This window comes from Pelecanus crispus, chromosome 3, assembly GCF_030463565.1.
Source record: "Pelecanus crispus isolate bPelCri1 chromosome 3, bPelCri1.pri, whole genome shotgun sequence".
Taxonomy (NCBI): Eukaryota; Metazoa; Chordata; class Aves; order Pelecaniformes; family Pelecanidae; genus Pelecanus; species Pelecanus crispus.
Window position 1 is genome coordinate 10546021 of NC_134645.1, and position 20647 is coordinate 10566667.

General features: G+C 43.0%; 1 protein-coding gene across 2 annotated transcripts in view; it reads right to left on the reverse strand.

The window, feature by feature from the left end:
• The window catches only part of MEIS1 (Meis homeobox 1), a 110049-nt gene that overhangs the window by 14267 nt on the left and 75135 nt on the right, over positions 1-20647 (reverse strand). For both annotated transcript variants that reach the window (XM_075708477.1, XM_075708478.1), the window contains exon 9: positions 9200-9276. In XM_075708477.1, coding sequence (XP_075564592.1) covers positions 9200-9276 — 77 coding nt within the window. The remainder of the gene's footprint in view (positions 1-9199; positions 9277-20647) is intronic.

Consider the following 20647-nt stretch of genomic DNA (forward strand, 5'->3'; position numbering starts at 1 on the left):
CTGACGGCATTTTATTCAGGGCAGGAGAAAAGACATCCTCAGAAAACAACGCAAACAAAACACACACGGGGAGGTCAGAGGAATGTTAAAGATAAAAAGAATTCGTGACACCACGGGACACAGAAAGCTTAGGGATCAGCCCCCAGATGGTATAAACCACCTTTATAAACCAGGTGAGAAGTCGGACATCTCTGGGATAAATCTGAATTAAAAAGGAGCTATTGCTATCGTGCTTTATCATTAGCCAAAAAAGCCACAAGGACTACAGTGCCTGGGCAGGGAAAAAAAAATAATAACCCGTGAAACTGTTACATGACCTAGATTTCGTTGAAGAACTGTGGAAGTAATATTTTTTCAGGAGCATCTGCTGCCGTTTCTTTTCTTTTTTAAAAGTAAAATAAAAGGCAGAAGCCTCGTTAGCGCTAACGCTGGTATAGCCAGCCATACATCATTTACACCGAAATCATTTCAGGGCAGGCAGGGCAAAACGCACACCCTCAAAAGCACGTCCTCGCCCTGCGCCTCTGGCTGTGTTTCATTTTTGAGAAGAGAAAATTGGTTTAGCCAAGAAGGAGGCAACATTTGCCCCATTTTTAATATTTCAGGCTGACTTTTTAACCACGCAGTTTGTTTTATGCAGGTGCAGCCCGGAGCTAGCGCCTGATTTAAGTGCGAGAGAGGGTCTCCGAGAGCACCTTTCTCCGCGTGTTGGTGTTTCAGTTTGCAGCAGTTAATCGCTCTGCACCAATCTCAGCAACTGTTGACACAAAATAGGTGGAGATCAGGTCTGTGCAAGCAGAAAATACCAGAAAGGCAAACTATATGTAAACACACTTCAGATAGCTATGACAAGAATAGACCAAAACCTGATTTGCAAAGCGATGACAAACCATTACTCTCCCCTTCTCTTTTTTTTTAATATATTGAGGGTATTTTTTTTAATGTATCAAGGGTACTTTTCCTGACAGAAGCATCTCTTGCACTAAAAAGGAACCAAGCCCTAAGAACTGTATTTACAGAAGATGGTGCAGAGCCCTCCCCTCGCTTGCAATGCAGCATTTCCACAATCCAACTGTGTCCTAGATGGGTTTTTTTAAAGCCAAACTCTTGTTTTGAGATAATGCACACCTGAACCTCAGCCCTTTTAAATAAAAAGTAGCAACGAAAGCCTTCTGACCCCTACCCTGATCCTGCAGGGCAAAGCTAGGGCAGGAGTGGAGAAAGGAGCAAGCGGCGAAATGTTTGCACGGCACCGTTTCATCTTATTTCCCTGACATGTGACAGCACATTCATTACAGAATATTAATGCAGCAACTAAAAAAAAGTTTGTCAGGTACAAAACCACCCCAGAAGAGAATGGAAGGCCCAAGGGAAAACAGGATTTTTTTTGGCTGCGTATTAACTTCTCAAGCACTGAGCGCCTTTCGCTAGTCAAGACTATTGGCAGGTAAACCCCGTTTGCACCGTACCATGCTCTGCAGTGGGAAACGACCTTTCTCCCTCTCAAAAAAAGCTTCTCTGTGAATAAAATAACACCAGTTATTTTATTTGCTCAATGCTCAGGGTGCCACTAATCAGTCTGTTAGTTCGTGCAAAATGCTTCCACATTGCTCTTGAAATAAATGGTGTTTCCTCTGCTGGTTTTGCCCAGCCTGAATCCAGGGGATGTCACAGCAATGGTTAGGGGAAATATCCTCCCCTGGTGCTCCTGGATGTCGTGGCCCCTGTTTTGGGGCAGTCTGGGGCACGCAGAGACCCCCAGGGTCTATCAGCTCTCCAGGGTGAAGATCTTTCCTCTGCTCCACCTGAAACCCTGGAGGCCAAGGGGAGCATTTCCCCAAAAACCCTCTTTATCCACCTCCTCCAAGCATCTGCTCCCTTTGGAAAATCACTTGTGTTTCATGCCAAAACTGTATCACTACTCCTTAAACCCGTGCGCCGAAACCAAACCCCGCACGTTTAAACCACCACGCTGAACTAAAAAAAAAATACCAGCCTAAAATGCAGTGATACGGCTGTACCTGATGGCTCTAAACTCACAACTCTTCCCCCTGCAAGCTATTTGCTCAGCTTTTCTAATAATACCTTGGCTGCCTGGCAGCTCTCCAGGGCTGTCTAAGGCAATATGCAAGCTAAACATTTTTTCGTCTGATTTCAATATTTTCTTATGAGTAACTATACAGGATTTTACCTAGTGAGTATTCCTGATTGCTGTAATTTAAGAACAGAGAAATAGACTACAGATGTAATATTATTATTACAATTGGCATTCAAGGTGAAAGGCATAACAATTAGCTAAGACTTAGTGAAAACATAAATGTAAAAATCTGCTTGAAAAGCCCAGCACATGGTACGTTTAGAACAGCTAATTTACCACACATATTCCGAATTGCTCAAACGGTGTAACAATTCACGCAGCAAGATCCTTTTTATAATGGTTTTCTTGGGGGTTTGTGGGGTTTTTGGGGGGCATGATTTTCACGTCACAAACACCTACTGCCTTATTTTACTCTGGAATAACAAACAACACGTATTTGTTAAACCTGCAACATATATTCTTTCTTACTTCTATTTTTCCTACTTTCACATGTATTCCCATTAACAAAACAGTGTTTAAATAACATCTGTATATGTATTCTTGCATCACATAAAGAAGAAAAGTAAATAGTTTCCAAAATCTGACGGTTAAGTTTGTATTGCTGAAGTTGAGAGGATAATTTGTGAATGTTTTAACATTTACGAGTAAATAAGTGCTTGTATTTACTGTATCTGATTACCGAGAAAAGTATTTATTATGTTCTTACACAGATTCAAATTGCATCTTGACCTTTTCTCGTCTAATCTGTTTACTGCAACAAAAGCAGTAATAGATACATCTGAAAACAAGCAGATATTTTACTCGCCTAGGACTAAAAACCCCTGCGTGTGACGTGCTCTGCAAAGTGGCAAACCAAATAGCTTGCCTATTTACCGTAGCCTGCGGTTTCGTAGGCAGTGGGGGTGAAAATGCACCCCTGCGTATAGGACCAGCACCTGCTTTTGCTATGCTCCCTCCCTGCCAGCCTCCTCCCCCACTTACACCCTAAAAATAGTGCTTAAGTGGGACTAAAGTGGTGCACTGGTCATGTGCTGGCCTTTTGCTCAGGGGGAGTATCACCCTCAGCGAAGGAACTGAGCGAAGCTGATGGCTACGCTCAATGCCCAGCCCCATGAAGGAGCCTTTCCATCCCCTCCAAGGGGCTGACAAGGGGCTCAACGCATGGAAAGCACTGGACAACATTATCACTTGGATTTGGGGGTGTTTGGGGTGTGCTTTAGGTGCACCGAACCCCAGGCATGCTATGCTAAAAAAAATCACAGCAGGAAAACAGAGGCCTGGGACTGTTTTCCAAAAGGTGGCGGGGGTGGAGAGCCATGCAGCTGCTCCTCCTTCCCCTGCACCTCTGCAGAGGGGTGGGCAGGGGCTCCCTGCATCTGTCCCCATCTGCATCCCCCCATCTGCCTTATCTGCATCCCTCCGTCTGCCCCATCTGCATCTGTCCCCATCTGCATCCCCCCCTATCCACCCCATCAGCATCCCCCCCATCTGCCCTATCTGCCTCTGTCCCCATCTGCATCTCCCCATTCACCCCATCTGCATCCCTTCATCCGCATCTCTCATCCGCCCCATCAGCATCTTCCTCCGTGCCCCCCATTAGCACCTCCCAATCTGCATCCCCCCCACCTGCCCCATCTGCATCGCCCCATCTACTCCATCCGTAACCCTGCCATCCGCAAGCCGGGCAGGCCACGACCGCGAGCAGATGGGAAGGACGCCCTTCGCAGTGGTCCTTCCTGTTGGTCGCTGGGTGCTGGGGAGCAATCCCCTCTGGGAAGGGCAAAATCCTCCCGTCCCCACCACGCCACCCTGCCTGCCCTTGCCATGACAAGGTGCTTCATCCCCTGCCCCATGCGACTGCAGCAGCAAAGCTCTACCGCTGCGGCTACCCACAAGCAGAGAAATGGAGGCAGGAGAAAATTTCCTGCCGGAGAGGAGCGGTGATGGGGCTGAAAGAGTAATAAATTATTTCTGCGTGTCTATGCCCTGAGCTGGTCGTGCTACATACAGTAAGGTGGTCTGGTCTTCCTAGAGCAAACCATTCTCAGATTTTTCAAACTCATCTTCAGGCTGGTCTTGGAGCCTTTTTAAAATTTCTTCCCTATAAAGTTTCAGCAAAAATAACTTCAGCTGTATCCAAGAATGAGATTAGGGAAATTTACACTACTTGATAATTTTTTCCAGTGTGTTTGGTTGGGGTTTGGGCTTTTTTTTTTTTTTTGGAAGCCTAGGAAATGATACACAAAACTGACATTTAAAGAAGCCAAGGCCGTAGAATCAAGAACTCAATAGTTAGGAAACCGCATTACTAGAGCTGCTTGCACCCTATTCTTTAATCTACTTCATATGCAAACAGTTCAGTTACGAACTCAAAGTACAATTTTTGATAGGGCCCAATGCCTCAACCACCCCAATGACAATTATGTTAGTTGTAAGAACAAGCCAGGGCACTGTAATTTAGAAAAATTGATGTCTACAGGAAATAAACTTTGTCAAAGTTGAATGAATAAGGCAGAAAACAGCAAGAAAAGCAAAGCAGTCCTGGCTGAAGCAGCTGAACACTGCACTGGAGAAGAGGATTCAGCTCTGCTGCTGCCTTGGACTGCTTGGGAGCTACTGAAGTAAATCATCAAACCCAAACTTTTCACCATCAGTTACTGATTTCTTGCATCTCTCCTCCATACCCAACACTGGAGGTTGGCAACGTAAGATGCTGAGGCACTCAAAAGTTGGTTGTTTCCACTGAAACTTGGCATTTTGGTGGTCATTGGACCTTAAATGTGCATAACTTGCTGTCATTTTGAGTCATCTCACAGTCCCAGACCAACCCAAAACCGGTGGCTGTGCTGGACCTGGACCTCCCTGAGCCTCACTTCTTCACCTGTGAACTGGGCCAACAGGGGAACTGCAAAAATATCATGCAGACCCACAACCTTGTATGTATACATAGGCAAGCGGAGGTCAGGGGGGGACTTGTATATTACAACAGCAAGTGCCATATGAAAGCCCATGAGTAATTATTAATTCCATCTTCAAGCATGGTTTGAATACAGCTCAACAAACGAAGCACTGAAGAATGAGGGTAAGATAAAATATTGACTAGCTGCTCCATCATTGTCTGGTCTGTGCCCTAGGCAGCACAAGGGTATTTGGGAAAAATCAGAATGGAAACACCTAATAAAAGGTTGGAGCTTTAAGGATTTGAATTTTCAAACAATCTTTTTTTTTAAGATCATTTTAATGCAGTTGTATGCAACTCTGTTTAGAGGGATAGTCAAATATAGACATGCACATATAGAGCGGTTATATAGGCACATTATTCTACAAATATACAGACATTTATCTGTGTGTACCTAGACTTTCCTAAAACATAAACAAGCATCTGACACCTAATGCAGCCCTTGATGAGACTTGCTCTCTCTTCTCCGTAGAGTACCACCAGTAATTATTTACCATTAGTTCTTAACGGGAAGAGATTCAGCTGGGATGTAGTAAACAAGAAAACTGTATAGATTGTCCAATATAGCCTGGCTGGCTCTCAACTGAGGCAAGAAGTGATTGGATCACACCTCCTGGATATTTCAATCACAGTTTTTATCACCGGGGAAAAGCACCTTATTAACCTGTACTTGGTCAGGTCCCTTCCATGGCCGTATATGCAACGCTGTCAAGATCATACAAGTGCCCCTTCTAGTTCATGTTACCATGCTTCGAACACTAAAATGCTGCGGGGTTAAACGACTAACAAGACGGAGACCCGAAAGGTTCATTTAGACTAATGACATCTTGAACTCTGCTACCTTCCTACCTGCCATAGATTTTTTTTTTGCAACAGGGTAAGGGCTCCCTCTTCCCATGACAGAAACATTTGACTGTGGCAAAAAGATGGTCCTCAAAGGCAACACTGGTGATTCGCAAGCAAAATTGTTGCATGTGAAAAAAAGAAGGGAAAAATCCTCCGCGTGGATTATTTCATTACTTTAAAAAAATAAAGCATCCCAAAGAAAAAGGTCAAGTTAAAACTGTGGTATTTTAAAGATGTGTGCCCTACCACTGATACATTTTCTGGCACGTCTCACATCATCACCCCATTCCTGTGACTCCTCCACCATCAATAGGAGTTGTGTGCATCAACCCAGGGAGCCTGAACACCGGGCAGACCGTATGTGAAAAGCACCATTTTTTTCGTTACGGCAGAGAACTAAAGTATGCAACTAGCACATACTGTAAAGGCATTCAAAATATGACAAAAAAATTGTTCAAATGCTTTCAATCTGCAGAAAACAAATGCTCTCTTTACTGACTGCTCTGTGGCAAACTTCTAATTCCATCCAGAAAATCCAGCATTCCCAGTCTGGGCTAACGACCATGCTACCAGACATGAGTTTATGTTTTTCATGCACATTTCATGTATTCCCACATGCTGTGTTGCTGCCAATAATTTATGACTGATCTGCACCCAGCCTGCCCTTCAGCATTTTATTTAATCTCTGCAACAGTGATTTACAATGACTCATCATTAATACAAAAATGTACATGTGTGTTAACAAGTTTGGAAGAATCTAAGGAGGAAGGCAAAATTTTTTGCAAGTCGTGGCTGAATGACTTACGAGCCCGCCGAAGAAAGGCAAAGCTAACCAGAAACGATACGTTAGCTCTTCCCTGAAGCAAACAATTTAGGCAAGAAGAATTTCTTCTCCTGCATACTGCCTTACAAGAAAAGGGATTGAGGAAAAGGTTGGGAGAGGGTTGCCCATAGCCCCAGGATTTGGGATGGGTTGAGTAGCTTGTTGGTCACCCCATGGCTGGATGTTTCCTGAGGATGCACGTGTGGGTGTGCGACCTGCACACTCAGCCACGGCCTCAGAGCCTCCTTGCTCCTGAGCATCCATTACAAGAAGCAGGGGCTGAATTACCATTTTGTGGCATCTCTGCCCACCACATATGGATACCTGTTATTTAAGAAAGCCCCAACCGGCTCTATAGCGTTAAATCTTCGTGGGGCTGGGAAGGGGAATTGTCTCAATAATTTATACAATTGTAACACCACAGCAGAATTACCAAAGTAGCTCAAGCAGAGGAAGCCTGCCCTACATCAACAAGACTTCAGTTATAACGTATTTTGACCTACTTTTTTTTTTTCTCCCTTGCACATAAGGAACTTATAAAAACACATCTGACACAAAGCCAAAGTAAAAACTCCTCAAATCTGAGGTGAGATGGGTACTGAAAAACACCCCCTGGAAAGTCACTTGGGAGAAACTCCACCAGCTTTAGTTCAAAGCATCCCATGTTAATCATCTTGGAAAACGTCTTTGATGGCCCATCCTAAACTGACATAGTTGCCCATGCCAAATCCTACGCTCCTGGAGCCCTCCGAAGCAGCACACACTTGCTCCACCCATCGTTAAATAAGACCCCTGACGAACACACAGAGCTTCTCAACTGGCCAAAGTTCCTATCATTAAACTGAAGGACAACCATATAAATTAGGGTATTGCCTCAATGAAGGTTGGAGGACGTAAAGCTGAAGCAAACACTGTTTTTTCTGGCTGAGCGAAAACACTGTGGGTTACATTTCCTTATAACACATATTTTATGTTTAGTGCCTTTTATTCCTCTGTTTTAAAGTAAGTATCTTGGAAGCATACTTCACATACACTAAGTATTTGGTATTTGCCTTTATTCAGTGTCTTAAAGGGCTTCAAAAAATTGATCTCCCAGGGCTGCTGTGGGGTCACAGAAATTGATAACCCTTACAAGCTATGCTTATGTGAGCCCGCCTGCGTCTCCCAGATAGTGCACTTTGTAAATTAATCCTCCAAAGGCAAATATATTGTAAGTAGCTTGTTATCTCCAAAGTACTAAATTGAAGAATACATGGGATTATATTGACAGAAATTACATTTTCTGTAATGGGGTTTAATATATCTGAAATCTCTCCCATAGGCTCCTACTCTCTCTAAGAGAGGAGGGTTTGTTAATGTAGGTGCAATGGACATCAAGACCGAATTTATTCACTAAAATGGATTAGGCCATGTAATCAGAGCTTCAGTAATATTAATCTCTGACACTTATTGAACAGAAAAAAAATACTTTTGTCTGCATACTGGCATTCCTCCCTCCTTTTTCCCCAGCAGGCTCGCCATTTGCCTTGGCCATTTTCTGGGTATTACTTCAAAGAGGATAAGGTTTCCCATCATAAACACTAATCTAAAATATTAGAACAATTAATTAGATACACTTAGTTTTACAAGGTATTAGATTGCAATACACTTCAAATATGACACTTGTTCTGGGATAGCGGGAGAAACCTGCATTTCGATGCAGTAACAAAGAGTAATAAATCAAACTTTTTTTTAAGGGTTCGCTGTTGTGTTTTTATACTTAAATTACAAGTAATTTTCACTGGTTGCCTTCACCACGTCCTGGACAGTTAGCAACCCCAAATCCACTGTAGAAACAGCACAGATCCCAATTTCCTTCAAACAAATCGCTACTACAACAGATCAGGGGCTCCAGCAGCCCTTAGCTAGAATAAACAAATAAAATTGCTCCACACCGTACTTCAGCAGCAAAGAGCCAGATTGTCCTCAAAGTTTATTCAAGCTTTCCAAAAACTGGACTTTTAAAACAAATTGGTAAAGAGATAGAAGGATGCCAGTCAAAAAGGAAAACCCCACTAACAACATTAAAAAAAGCATGACAGCATCCCAAAAATAACAATACGCTCTGCAGAAACAGGGCCAATTGCCCCTTTTTTTCACCCAACATCTCAACCTCTTCCAAGACCAAAGTTCTCAAAATGGATGTGGCTTCCTGTTGAAGAAGACACATCCTCAGCCAGGAGGACTGGTACCCAAATGCAAATACACTGAAATCTGCCCAAGCGATAGGAAAATAAATACGGCTTGTTTTCTGCGGTAGCAAACCTCCTAGTTCCCATAAGTGAAACCACTCACCCGGCTATATTCCTTTTGCATCAATAAACTGCCGGGGGGAGGAGGGGAGCAGACAAGGGCAAGGTGTGTCCTCAAAAATGCAAAGCGTTAGCCGGAGGGTGCCAGTGGCCGTATAGAAACACTAAGGAAAATTACTTACCAATTGTTCACTTGAAGTATAGTGAGCCCTGTGTCTTGTGCCAACTGCTTTTTCTGTTCTTCTGAAGGGTAAGGGTGCTATAAGACACCAAAATAAATATATACATTTAAAACAATGCTTTTTTTGCCTACTTTTTATTGTAAATTAAAAAAACCCAAAAACCAGAAGCGTGACATCTATTATTGAAAGGTGAAAATGCTGAGGTGTGTCACTCTTTTATAATTATTAATGGGCTACTACATCACTTAATTAATGGCAGTAAAAGACAAGCCAATTATAAAGATTAGTGAAGTGGAGAAATAACTGCTTAGGATACTGGCAGTACCTTGATACTCACGAAGGATATTTGTTGCATTAAGCTGAAAGTTTTTGCACTTGTCGCGAATGACCGATTAGAGTCAAATCATTTTTTTTTGTTTTCTGTATTTCACAGAAGAAATACTTCTCTGTAAAACTAAAACATGCTGATATTTTCTGAGATAGTAAAGACAAATCTTGCCAGTGCCCCAAAATAATTTGCAAATAAGATCAGCATCCTGAACATAAACAAACGCCTGGGTTTTGAACACAGGCCAACGCAAGGTCAACGATCAGCACATTTTTGCCTGACATGAACATAGCTGTGCTGCACTAATCCTAAGAGACAGAAAATAAATACTGGTTTAATTGAAGATAATGTTAAAATTCAATCATAAGTTAAGTTTCTTGTGAGAACTTGATTGCTTTCTCAGAAAATTCACTTCTGCATGAATACAGATTGCTTAATACATCACCAGCAAAAACCACATCCAAGTTTGAAATTTAGAAACACCATTCCTGTCCTTTCCCTCCACGTAAAAACGTCACTGTCCCAAAAGGAAACGGACAAATATTGCAAATGTAACGATTCCCAGGAAAAACCCTGATTTGAGGATCCGGCTTGGCTCCTGACCTGGACACCCATGTCTCAGTACACATCAGAGTCAGACCTGGTCTGCTGCAAGGTACTTAATAACATTTCAACAAAGACAATTTGATATAACTGGTTAGACCTATCCCAACATCTCATTTAGCAGTTGCTTGTCACAAAGTATTTGCTGTTATACACACATCCCTTTTTTTCCTGAAACATTCCCATATTCTTTGGAGGTATTCTTTGGCGTGGTATTACACGAGATGTAAAGTGAAACCTTGTAAAGCATTAGAATTTAAAACCTCGTAAAATTCCGCAATCTTATTGGTATCGTAACTATTTAGCAGATTTTATATATTCTTGTAAACAGCATAATCTGACATCTAATGACTACGTTACATGCCTGCATCATTTCACTTTACCAAACAGGAATTTTTGTTGTGACTCCGGCAAGTTCCCTTTGCCCAACATGCCCATTTCAAAGCCCAGCACCGTGGCCATTGGCTCCAAAAGGTACAGATTTTTTCACTCCAAAACTGGTGGGGATTCTTTTAAAAATTTAAAAATTCTTTTAAAAAGACTGTTTTCTTGACAGTAAGCCCACAGATAACCTGCACACCTGTAAACTACCCCTTGTATTTTCTGCATGTACGTGAAACAGCTCCAGAATTGCAAAGTGGAAGACACAGGGAAGGGGATTTTACTTCTTTTTTATGGGTAATTTGCATTTTACACATGCAAAAATATAGCATGAATTTTATAGTCCACCCTATATACACGTTCATCCACAACAAAAAGTCATACTTGACTTATGTCCATCTACCTGAACATAACATTTTGCTTCTCTTCAAAAAAAACACCTACAGAGATGATTTGTAACGTTTTCATCTTTATAGCTTACTTCCCATTTCATTACTTTGCTATCAAGTGAGGACAAAATTATTCTTTTTTTTCTTATTTCGCTTTGCCACCTTACATGTGATCTAATTTTAAGTAATTGAACAAACTGTGTCTAATTTCATGCAGCAAGCAATAATTACTAGACAGCCTCTAGCTATTGGAATTAAGAACTCTGTCTCCATTAAGAAATTTCCAATTGTTCTGGACTTTTTTCCAAATAGACAAGACGGGATAAAATTAGCCATGAGAATAATACAGTCACAGTAAAAATAATTGCTTTAAAAGTCCCAACCCGAAAATTCCTCAAACTGTGATATATTTAAGGGGTCATTTGATTTTTTTTTTCCCATCACCTAGCACAGCATAAACTTTTAATTTCATGATAAATCGATAATTGCCATAATCACATGACAGCCAGGACTTCACATAGCTAATCCCCCTTAGCTGAAGGTTCACAATGCGGCAGGCTTTTTAACTATGATTCAGTGTGGTTTAAAATATCTTAAATGCTGGGCATCATTATTATATAAGCTTTCTGTGGATCGTACGAGTTGTTCCTTTGTAAGCTAAAAAAAAAAAAAAAATAATAAAAATGACTTGACAAAGAATCAGCATGCCACAGGCTAGGTTGCTATAAAAACATTCAAAGCCTTGTTGCATTCCCACCCACAGGGCTAGGAAGGCCTGTGCTACAGGCAAAGGCAGACATCACATTGCAACAGAGAGAAAGGGGGAAACCCTGAGAACTGCCATTTTATGAAGAAATACGAAATTCAGTCGAAACTGTTGCTGTTGGTCTTTATTTCACCTGTGTGAGAACGACAGGTGCCTTCCAAAAGCTTTCTAATGGTTATTTAAAGGGATAAAGACACATGCAGAGAGATATGTGTATATATATTTGCATATATATGTATAATGTATTTGCATGTGTATGTATAAAAATATATAAATATATATATTTAAAAATATATGAAAAATATCTGTATCTTAGTCATATGGTTTAGTTTTAGGTAGTCCCACAAGGAGCAGGGAGTTGGACTTGATGATCCTTATGGGTCCCTTCCAACTTGAGATATTCTATGAAATATATAAATAATAGATACAGAAGCGTGTGTCTAAAACTACTACACTGACTTCATGTTGGCAAGCCCACCTATCACTCCGGATCACTTTTGGGTATCAAAGTAAATTGTACCACTGTTCAATAAACAGTGACTTGAGACCTTTACTTTGTTGTGTACATTAGCTCCTACCATTATCTCTTAAAAGCTTAATTATTTGCAAACAATTGATCAAGATGGGAATTGGAGAAAAGAGACGCCGGACCACCGGGAGAGCTGCAATGCATTAGGAGAGCAAACAGAATTACCTTTAGGTCTTATAATCAGAATTAACGATTGGGACCATACGCAGGGCAGCGCGAGAAGCTGTAACCCTCTTGCTGGAGTGTTTTCCATTTGATCTGCATTAACACCTCGAGTGAAAGCCATAAAACGGTGATTACAGATGGGAAGGCTGACCCTCCTTCCCAGAACCAGCCCAGCTTGTGTACACTGGAAGACTGCAGGCAGGCTTTCTTGCCAAGGCCGGAGGAAAAGGGCAAATCCAAGGGGAAAAAGAAGTAGGAAGCAGGCAGGTTGGGAAAAAAAAAAAAAAAAAAAAAAAAAAGGCATCTGAAAGAATAAGGCTGGCAACAGATAAGGACTCTGAATCTGGCTCCGGTATTTTCTGATCATGCCTGCTGCTGGTATAGCACTACAGAGCAGCATGCACCAAACGGTATGAGACCTAGTGCTTTTCCCTTCCCATAAATCTAGCACTGAAATGCGGATTGTTTGGCACCATTAATGTGTTTTTGAGGCTCTGTGGTATTACTTTTAATAATGACTTAGTAGAGAAAGTGATTGCTTAATAACACCATCAAAGTCTGCATGCAAATGAAAATTATCCCTGGGGGATTTGCCCAGGGTAATATGAACAGTTAAGGAACATTTGAAAAGGTAAAAATAACTATGCAAAATATGAGTCAGAGCAGTCATTTTAGCAGTAACAAAGAAATCAAAGTGACAGAAAGAAAAATGTAACTTTCCATCATATTCTCTCGTCGCTGTTTTATGAATGGTATTTAGAGAGCAGCAGTCTTAATAAAAGCCCCTTTTTAATGCAGCCGAGACCATTTTTAGCAAAACAAACAATAAGACTTTTTTTTTTTTTTTAACCACCTCTGACTGCAGCCGATGGGTAAAGTCTCCAGTAGACACAGATGGAAAGCATCCAAGTTTGTCTCTTAATGACACCCCTTGGCCAAAGGTACTCCTTTCCTCAAATTTTCCACCCCAGGCTGCAAATGCTGGGTGCCAGGACAGCGATAGACTTTATCGTATCTGTAACCCGGTATCAATAACCCTCCCTCCCTCTCTGCCTTGCCCACCGTAGCAGCACATTGTAGTGGTCGCAGAAAAATATGAAAATAATCCTGCCCAGAGCTTACTGCTGAGATAACGGGAGGCAAACCCACCCCTTCTCACCCACCCAAATTACTAATTCCTGGTGGCCCTGAGCCGCCTCAAGACCAACGCTGCCAACCAGCCCCACCACAGCACAGAGGCAGAAGCAATCCCCAAGCCAAAGGTTGAACGTTACGTTATAGGGATGTCGTGGCAACCGTCCAGTGTCACCCTTATCACCGCAGCGCTGTCGCGTGGCTGACCGCGCCGGGAGAACCGTTTCGGAAGTCCTTTTATCCCCTTCCTCCAGCCCTCTGCCTCCTCCAGAGCTCAGCGTAATGCATCAAGGCGAGATGACCTTGAGCTAAACTCTGGTAGGTGAGGGAGAGAAACTACCCCCCCAAAATGTATGCCCTTAGGAGTGTCTATTAACTGTTTCTTAACCTCAAAATAACAAGAAAAAGAACCCCTAAAACGACGATTTTCTTGTTTCCGAAGAGCAACCCAGCCTACACCTACCTCAGTAACCAGAATAAAGCCCAAGGTCCAGCCCTCCAGTGACAAACTGCACATTGGTTTTATGCTGAACTCTGAATCCTTGTTTTACCCAAACTTGTCCAGGGTTAGCTAAGGCAGCGGCGCAGCAGTTTGGGTCTCTCCCCTTCCCCTACCTCCTCCTGGTTTGAACTGTTTACATTAGTGATCAAGTTGATCTACGATAAATTTTTTTTTTTTTTTTTAATATCCATAATGCTTTCCTATTGTCTCTCAGCTTTATGAATTAGTTTTCCTGTTGCAGTGAATGCTTTTTTTGTCTCCTGACTGCACATTATCAAAGGGACACTTTGTGCCTGCCATTTGCATTACAAAAGCAGGGCATGGTGTAGTCTAAGAACAGAGCTTGAATTTATAGCAGTTGAGTCCTGGATCCTCACACATGCCAGCCTCCGAAAGAATAACGGGGGCTCCCGCATTTGCAAAGTAGCCAAAAAATGGTTGGATCGCTATCCGCAAAGTCACAAGATTTCAACCCGCTTTCTTCATTGGCCACCGGCGTACTTAGTGGGAGCGATAAAGAGAACGCGTTGAGTCCCCTTGCCTGTTTTGCAGGCTGTGTGAATGGGGTTACAGACCATCCCTGCGACCTGCTTTCTATTCAGGCGAGGCTGTAAAAAAGTTGCCAAGTTGAGGTGAGCTGCTAGGAAAGGCGGGGGGTGGGGGGGATCAACTCGGAAGCTACGAACTCGATCCTGTTTATCCCATGGGACTGGCTTGCGCGTCGGAGGAAATACTAAACACCAAGAAGGAAGTTGTTTTATTAGAAATGCATCTAGGAGGCTGGGAGGGAGAAAGCCCGTGCAAAGTTTGCACAGTCTTTTCCTTGGCCGAGAGCAGTGAGTCAGCCTGATAATGCTGTTGAAGTGCGAGCTGGCTTTGGCATTTAAAACTCCTCGTTGCTTTTTCAGCACAGCAAGAAAACGCAGTCCATATGACACGGTCATGCTGCAGACAAAGCCAGCTTTTTCCTCTTTCAAAAGAAAATATTTCCTCAACTTATTATAATAGTTTAATATCCCTGCGGTAAGATTTTTTTTCATAGCATTACCGTTAATAAATCTTGGTGCTGCCAGAGTTATTGAACTGCAAACTATGAATGCAGTATCAACAGGCGTGCTCGGGCTTGTACAGTTAAAAATGCATCAAAATATGCAAGGTGACAAGATGCTGCATCCCTGTATTGCTACGGCAAGGCACTACGCTGCCGCTCGACTTCTGGCATCGGCCAAATCCTATGAGATGGGGCTCCGAGACACTGCCCATCGCCTCCCTTACAAAAGGTTCTGCAGGCTGCTTTGGCAACCCTGCCAAAAATTAAAAGGTGAGGAAAGGAGGCAGAAGCTGACTCTCCTAAGGCAAACACAGGGTGTAAAATACAGAGCCAATACCCCAGAAGTTTTAACATCTGAAGGTGTGTTCACAGCACAACCTGATTAAACGGGGGTTGGGTTGGTTTTGCAGGCAGGGCGGCGGAAGAGACGTTTTATTTGCACGGACTTACGGGGCGGGGGAAGAGGTGCTGGCAACAGCGACGCTTTTTAATGAAGGAGTTATGCCGGGGAAAAAAAATGCTCTGTGCTTCTCTTTTTTTTTCCCCATTTGCCCTTTTGTAAATAATTTTCTTGCAAGAGTTGTCTGTGAACAAGTTTTGGCACTCGCTAACATAAATATCCTTTCCAAGGCTGATGGAGAGACATGGTATGGCTTGGGATGCGCTGCCAATACTTCTCTGGTGGCCCCATCAAATTATTCATAATGCAAGCACGCATTAAGGAAAAAAAGTTCAGATCATCCCTTGCACAGGATATTACAGAAGTCAGAAAATGGAAAAACCTTTTAACTCATCTAATCCATCCCTTGGCTGCTACAATATTATTCCTTCCATACCATATATTATTACCCACTGCCTTTTCCAGTTGAGCTTTAGCTAGTCCAAGCAATGGTGCTTCTGCTATTTCCTTTTGGAGACGCTCTGATAGACCTCAGTGTTTGGAGCTTACTCTGGCTCCCACCAGCCTTCAGTTTAAGTAGAGTCTATGCAGACACTCCCACACCATAGCCGGGTAATTGAGCGGAGCTTTTCCCATGTTAAACATTCCTTTAGTGCCTATATCTATGTCCATGCAGAAACACACACGGAGTACTTCCACGCACTTCTTAACTTCTTTTAATACACTTAAGAAGCGATTTTTTGGTCTACTGTCAAGATTATTTGTGCTAATACGACATGGGCAATGCGCTTTCTGATCTTCTGCCCCATTTTTCTTTTTTTTTTTTTTTTTTCCCCTCTAGCACAGCCTAAAAATAACCAAGGACAGGGTAATTAAAAGAAAAATTGCATTCGAAAGATCAGCAAAACTCTCTTCATCGCAACACACGGCCGAAAACAATGAAGTATTACATCCAACTGACACCGAAGGAACTGAGGAAATGCATCATCCGACTTCCAAACGCATTAGAGCTAAAATTCACATCCTTGAAACTTGGCTTTTCAGTTAAGCTGGTGTCTTTATCAGGCGGCGGCGGAAAGGCAGGAACGTGAACCCCAGCCTCTCCTAGGTGAGCGGCTTTTGGGAAGGAGTTTAAAATATCTCTGTCCCCGGCACGCTAAAGGAAATCCCGACTACCTGATAACTCTGTAAAAGTGCTGCTGTTGTTTTTAGAGCCGGCCTAAGACAGATTAGCTCAGGTAAATATCTCTTAACCAGAAGCCTTTTCTCAGCAATAAGTCACTGTCCTTATCTACCTCAAATGACTTTCTAAACAGGTGGGCTCAGAAATAACTCTGCAATCGCTGGGAAATGCCAGCGCCAGCAGTTGTAATCCCACAGAGCTAAGCCGAAAGCTTTTATTTGTGCTTTCTGCTCTCTTTCTCAGGCTGCCTTCGCTATGTCAGGAGCTCCCTCTGCAAGCGGGGGGATAAAAATGCTCCCCTACACCCACCTCCCCTACCCTACCTGCTGGAGTGACCAGGGTGATGGAGGGCTGCTGTATTCAGCAAGGTCCCTAATATCGCCCGCAGGCTTTAGGATGGAACAGGAGCTATTAGGCAGGTTTCCTGGGGTGACAGCACCCTTGGGAGCAGCCACCAAGCAATTTGGGAAGCCTCCTGCCATAAGCTTGGCCACCTTTTCTCATGATGGAGGGACCAAGCAGTCATGCAAAGAGAGTTCAAGGCAACCACCGCGTCGAGGTGCCAATCTCCAATGCCAAGATGAGGGGGGTTTTACATTCGAACATCTTCTATTTGAAAAAAACAAACAAACCACCACTGAGGAAGGAAATGAAAAGATAAAGCTGCTATTTTGCAACGCTGCTTTTTTGGCATGGAAAGTCCTTGAACAGATGCCCCGTCCACCATTAAATATTCACAACGTATCCTTGTAAAAGAATAAAGCCCACTCAACTTATAAGCAAAACCACAATGTGTTCTTCATAAAAAAAAGATGCATTTAAAGATCCAGGAGGAAAAAAAAAAATGAGGAGGGAAAAGAAAAAAAAAAAAAAAAAACAAGCCAGCAAAACGCCGCCATTCTCTGAAGAAGCAGAGACTCTTGGAAGTAGCGCTCATTCTCTGGCGTTAATTTTCCCACTTAAATTACAGTGATGCTGTAGCCTCATCTCATTAGAGATCATTGTCCCCAGTAGACAGTTGTGTTTATGGGGGATTCTTGCTGTTCCACACCTGCTGCTCAGGTTGCTACGTGATAAAGCCTGCATACAAACAGCAGTCTTGAGGTTGCTGGACTGCAACTGATGAGCCCAGGCTAATTCAGGGGTGATTATGTAGTTTACTGGACCACTAAACCTCTTTAAGCTTGTAATTACTGCCTATTTGAGTAAAGAACATTCAAAAGCAATTCACTGCATCGTGCCTGCCACAGCTGGAAGCAGGCTGCCAGCAGTCTGCGGGGACATTAAAATCTACAGGGACGGGGATTCGAGCACAGCTCGTAGGCACTGAAGGCGGCAGCGGCAGCCAAGTGTGTTCACATTCCAGCTCACCTTTTCTGACCAGGCGTACTATTAAAGGTGCAATGAAAACTATAGAAAAGCAATAAAGATGACAAATAATGGGACGTAATTGAAAGAACTGCATTTTAATGACTCTCCCCCTCTTCCCTCTCCCCTTATATTGACTAAAAAAAAAAAAAAAATTAAGCCTTTTTGTCATGAGAAGGGAAGGGAAACAAAAGGCCTTTTGCAAAAGGGGAAATGTGCTGCGTTGATGTGCTTCCCTTCTGAAAGTTGGGGGCTTCTCTCATGTTCGGAAGTTTGAAAGAGTAAGTTTACTTGTAAAGCGAATGCAAAGTCTTGGTTTGGCACCAAGAGGCATCTCAATCGCTGAATCTTGACTAAATCCTCCTCACCAAGTCTTCATGAAATCCTCCAAGATGATCTCCAGACCTGGAACACGTACAAACCCCCCTCTCACTACTGCATCACTTGCAAGCACTGGGAAATGCCCCAAGCCACCACGCTGCAAAGCACCTCCACCCCGCGCAGCAACGCAAAAGTCAGGCACAGGTCCCTACTATCAAGTCGGATTTTGGGGTTTGGGGTTTTTTTTTTTTATAATAATAGATAAACATCCCTCTGATTCTATTTACCTTTTGAGTTTTGAACCGCTTGAGTCCTCCTTTTCAAGTCCGCCCCTGCAGCTTTCAATGAGCAGGAAGTTATTAAAAAAGGCGCCTTGTTTTTTGCATAATTAGCAGCCTTTGGGAGCGGGGTCTGGGGGGAAGAAGGGCAGATCAAATGGGACCTGTGACACAGGCAGCAAGGCTGGTGATGGGGATTTTTACAAGTGAGTAAACTAAGGTCTGGAGAGGATTTCTCCAGAGAGGATTGCTCTGGCAGAGCCGGAGAACAGCGCTGGTGAAACGGAGGGAAGTTGCCAATGTGGCCACCGAGCCCCGACACTGCGTTGGCTTCACCGGGAGCTCCGACGAGGTGGCAGCACCTGCCGGTGCGGCTCCGGTTGGCGAGCTGGGTGCTCGGAGCCCTCCCTTCCTCCAGCCACTCCACTACGCCGTCTCCCTGCTATTATACTGCCATGTGTGAGGTCCGCGTCGATGGGCCTAACGAGCCGCCCGATTAACTAACTGCATGAAATGTATTTTAAAGCCTCACAGGACATTTGGAGATCCAGAATTCATCGGTGTCGTTTCCCTGCCCCGCTAACAACTGCCGCAGCTGCCTGGGAGAATGGGGTGTGGGAAAAAGCAGAAATAAACAAGGAAAATAAAATAAACTGTTGCTATTGATATAATTAACCCTGGACTGAAGATAAATTTAAGGGATGGGGCTTCTTTCTCTCCTCATCTAATAAACTGCCTTGTTTTAAAAACCACGGACATCTCGTCTGTAGTATTTATCTCACTACATATCCAGAGAGGGAAAGGGGGAAAAAAAACCCCAACACCCGTGCATGCGTGAGTATGCCACTGTTAACAAACATCAGCTTTGAAATGAGAATATAAAAGCATTTGGGAAGTTTATTCTCAAAAAGCATGTAAATTCCCAGCCACAACAACCCTCCAACTAACCCCATCTGAGCTCCAAAGAGCCACGGGCTTATATGTTATCCAGCCATCACTCTTATTAATATTCATTAGGCAGGTCTACTTGCATTTTCATAAGCTGCGAAGGTGGCAAAAGAAACAATCAAAATTCTTTAACACACAGGCATTATCAATTCGACATCTGCCAAATAGGAGCGCACACAGATCTGAGGTTGAAATTCAAATGCAGTTTACCTGGGCTTCACTTCCCAACACCCAGCAAGCTATTTCAGGTGCTCTTGGTTTATCCATCCCAGCTTTTACATCCCTGTAAGTTCACTCTCTGTTATTTTTACCTTTAAAACGACAGTCCCTCATAAATTACCTCCTTTGTTCCTTAGCTCTAATGAGTTCCCTTCTGCTAAAATAGCCTAAGTTCAGTAAGATCATATATATGAATAATACAGCCAAGTTTTAACTCAGTAAACTTGACTAAGCAATTCTGCTTTCTGACTAGACAATTAATTTATCTACACCCATTTAGCCTGTGAAATCCCTTTGACTGGCTTCAGGGTGTGAACCTGTGCAGAAATACAGACTTCCTGACCAGCCTGGGCTAAAATTTAACTCTGAGAGATGAATTAAGAAGTCTCCACAAGAAAACAACTGCTCTAATTAATTATTTACCCTACTTAGCAAAGAAACGTGGCTGATAATGCTAATGAATTTAAGAATAAAACAGATATGCATTGCCAGGATGATATTTATATGAGCAAGGATGTGCACCAAAAAAAGTGCTATTTAGATCTCCTGAGAGCTGGGAAAAAGCGCATCCCAATTCTCCCCCACATCTCCAGATTTAACCCTAAATTAACACGCATCTGCCCACAAGTTCACTATATATTGATTCCCGTCCTTATAAAAACCTCATTAAAAGAGGCTTGGATGGTCTCCAGGATGTGACTCTTCCCTTTTGGCAACCTGCTTGGATCAAGAGGGCTCCCCCATAAAAAATAAGCTTTTCCCCTCTCTGAAGTCGATGCACCAATTTTGCCTGGCTTTCAAAAACCTTTACAGACCAAACTGTATCCTCCCTCACAGGGGGTCAGCAGGACCAAACCTTGCATTGCAGGGGGAATATTCATGG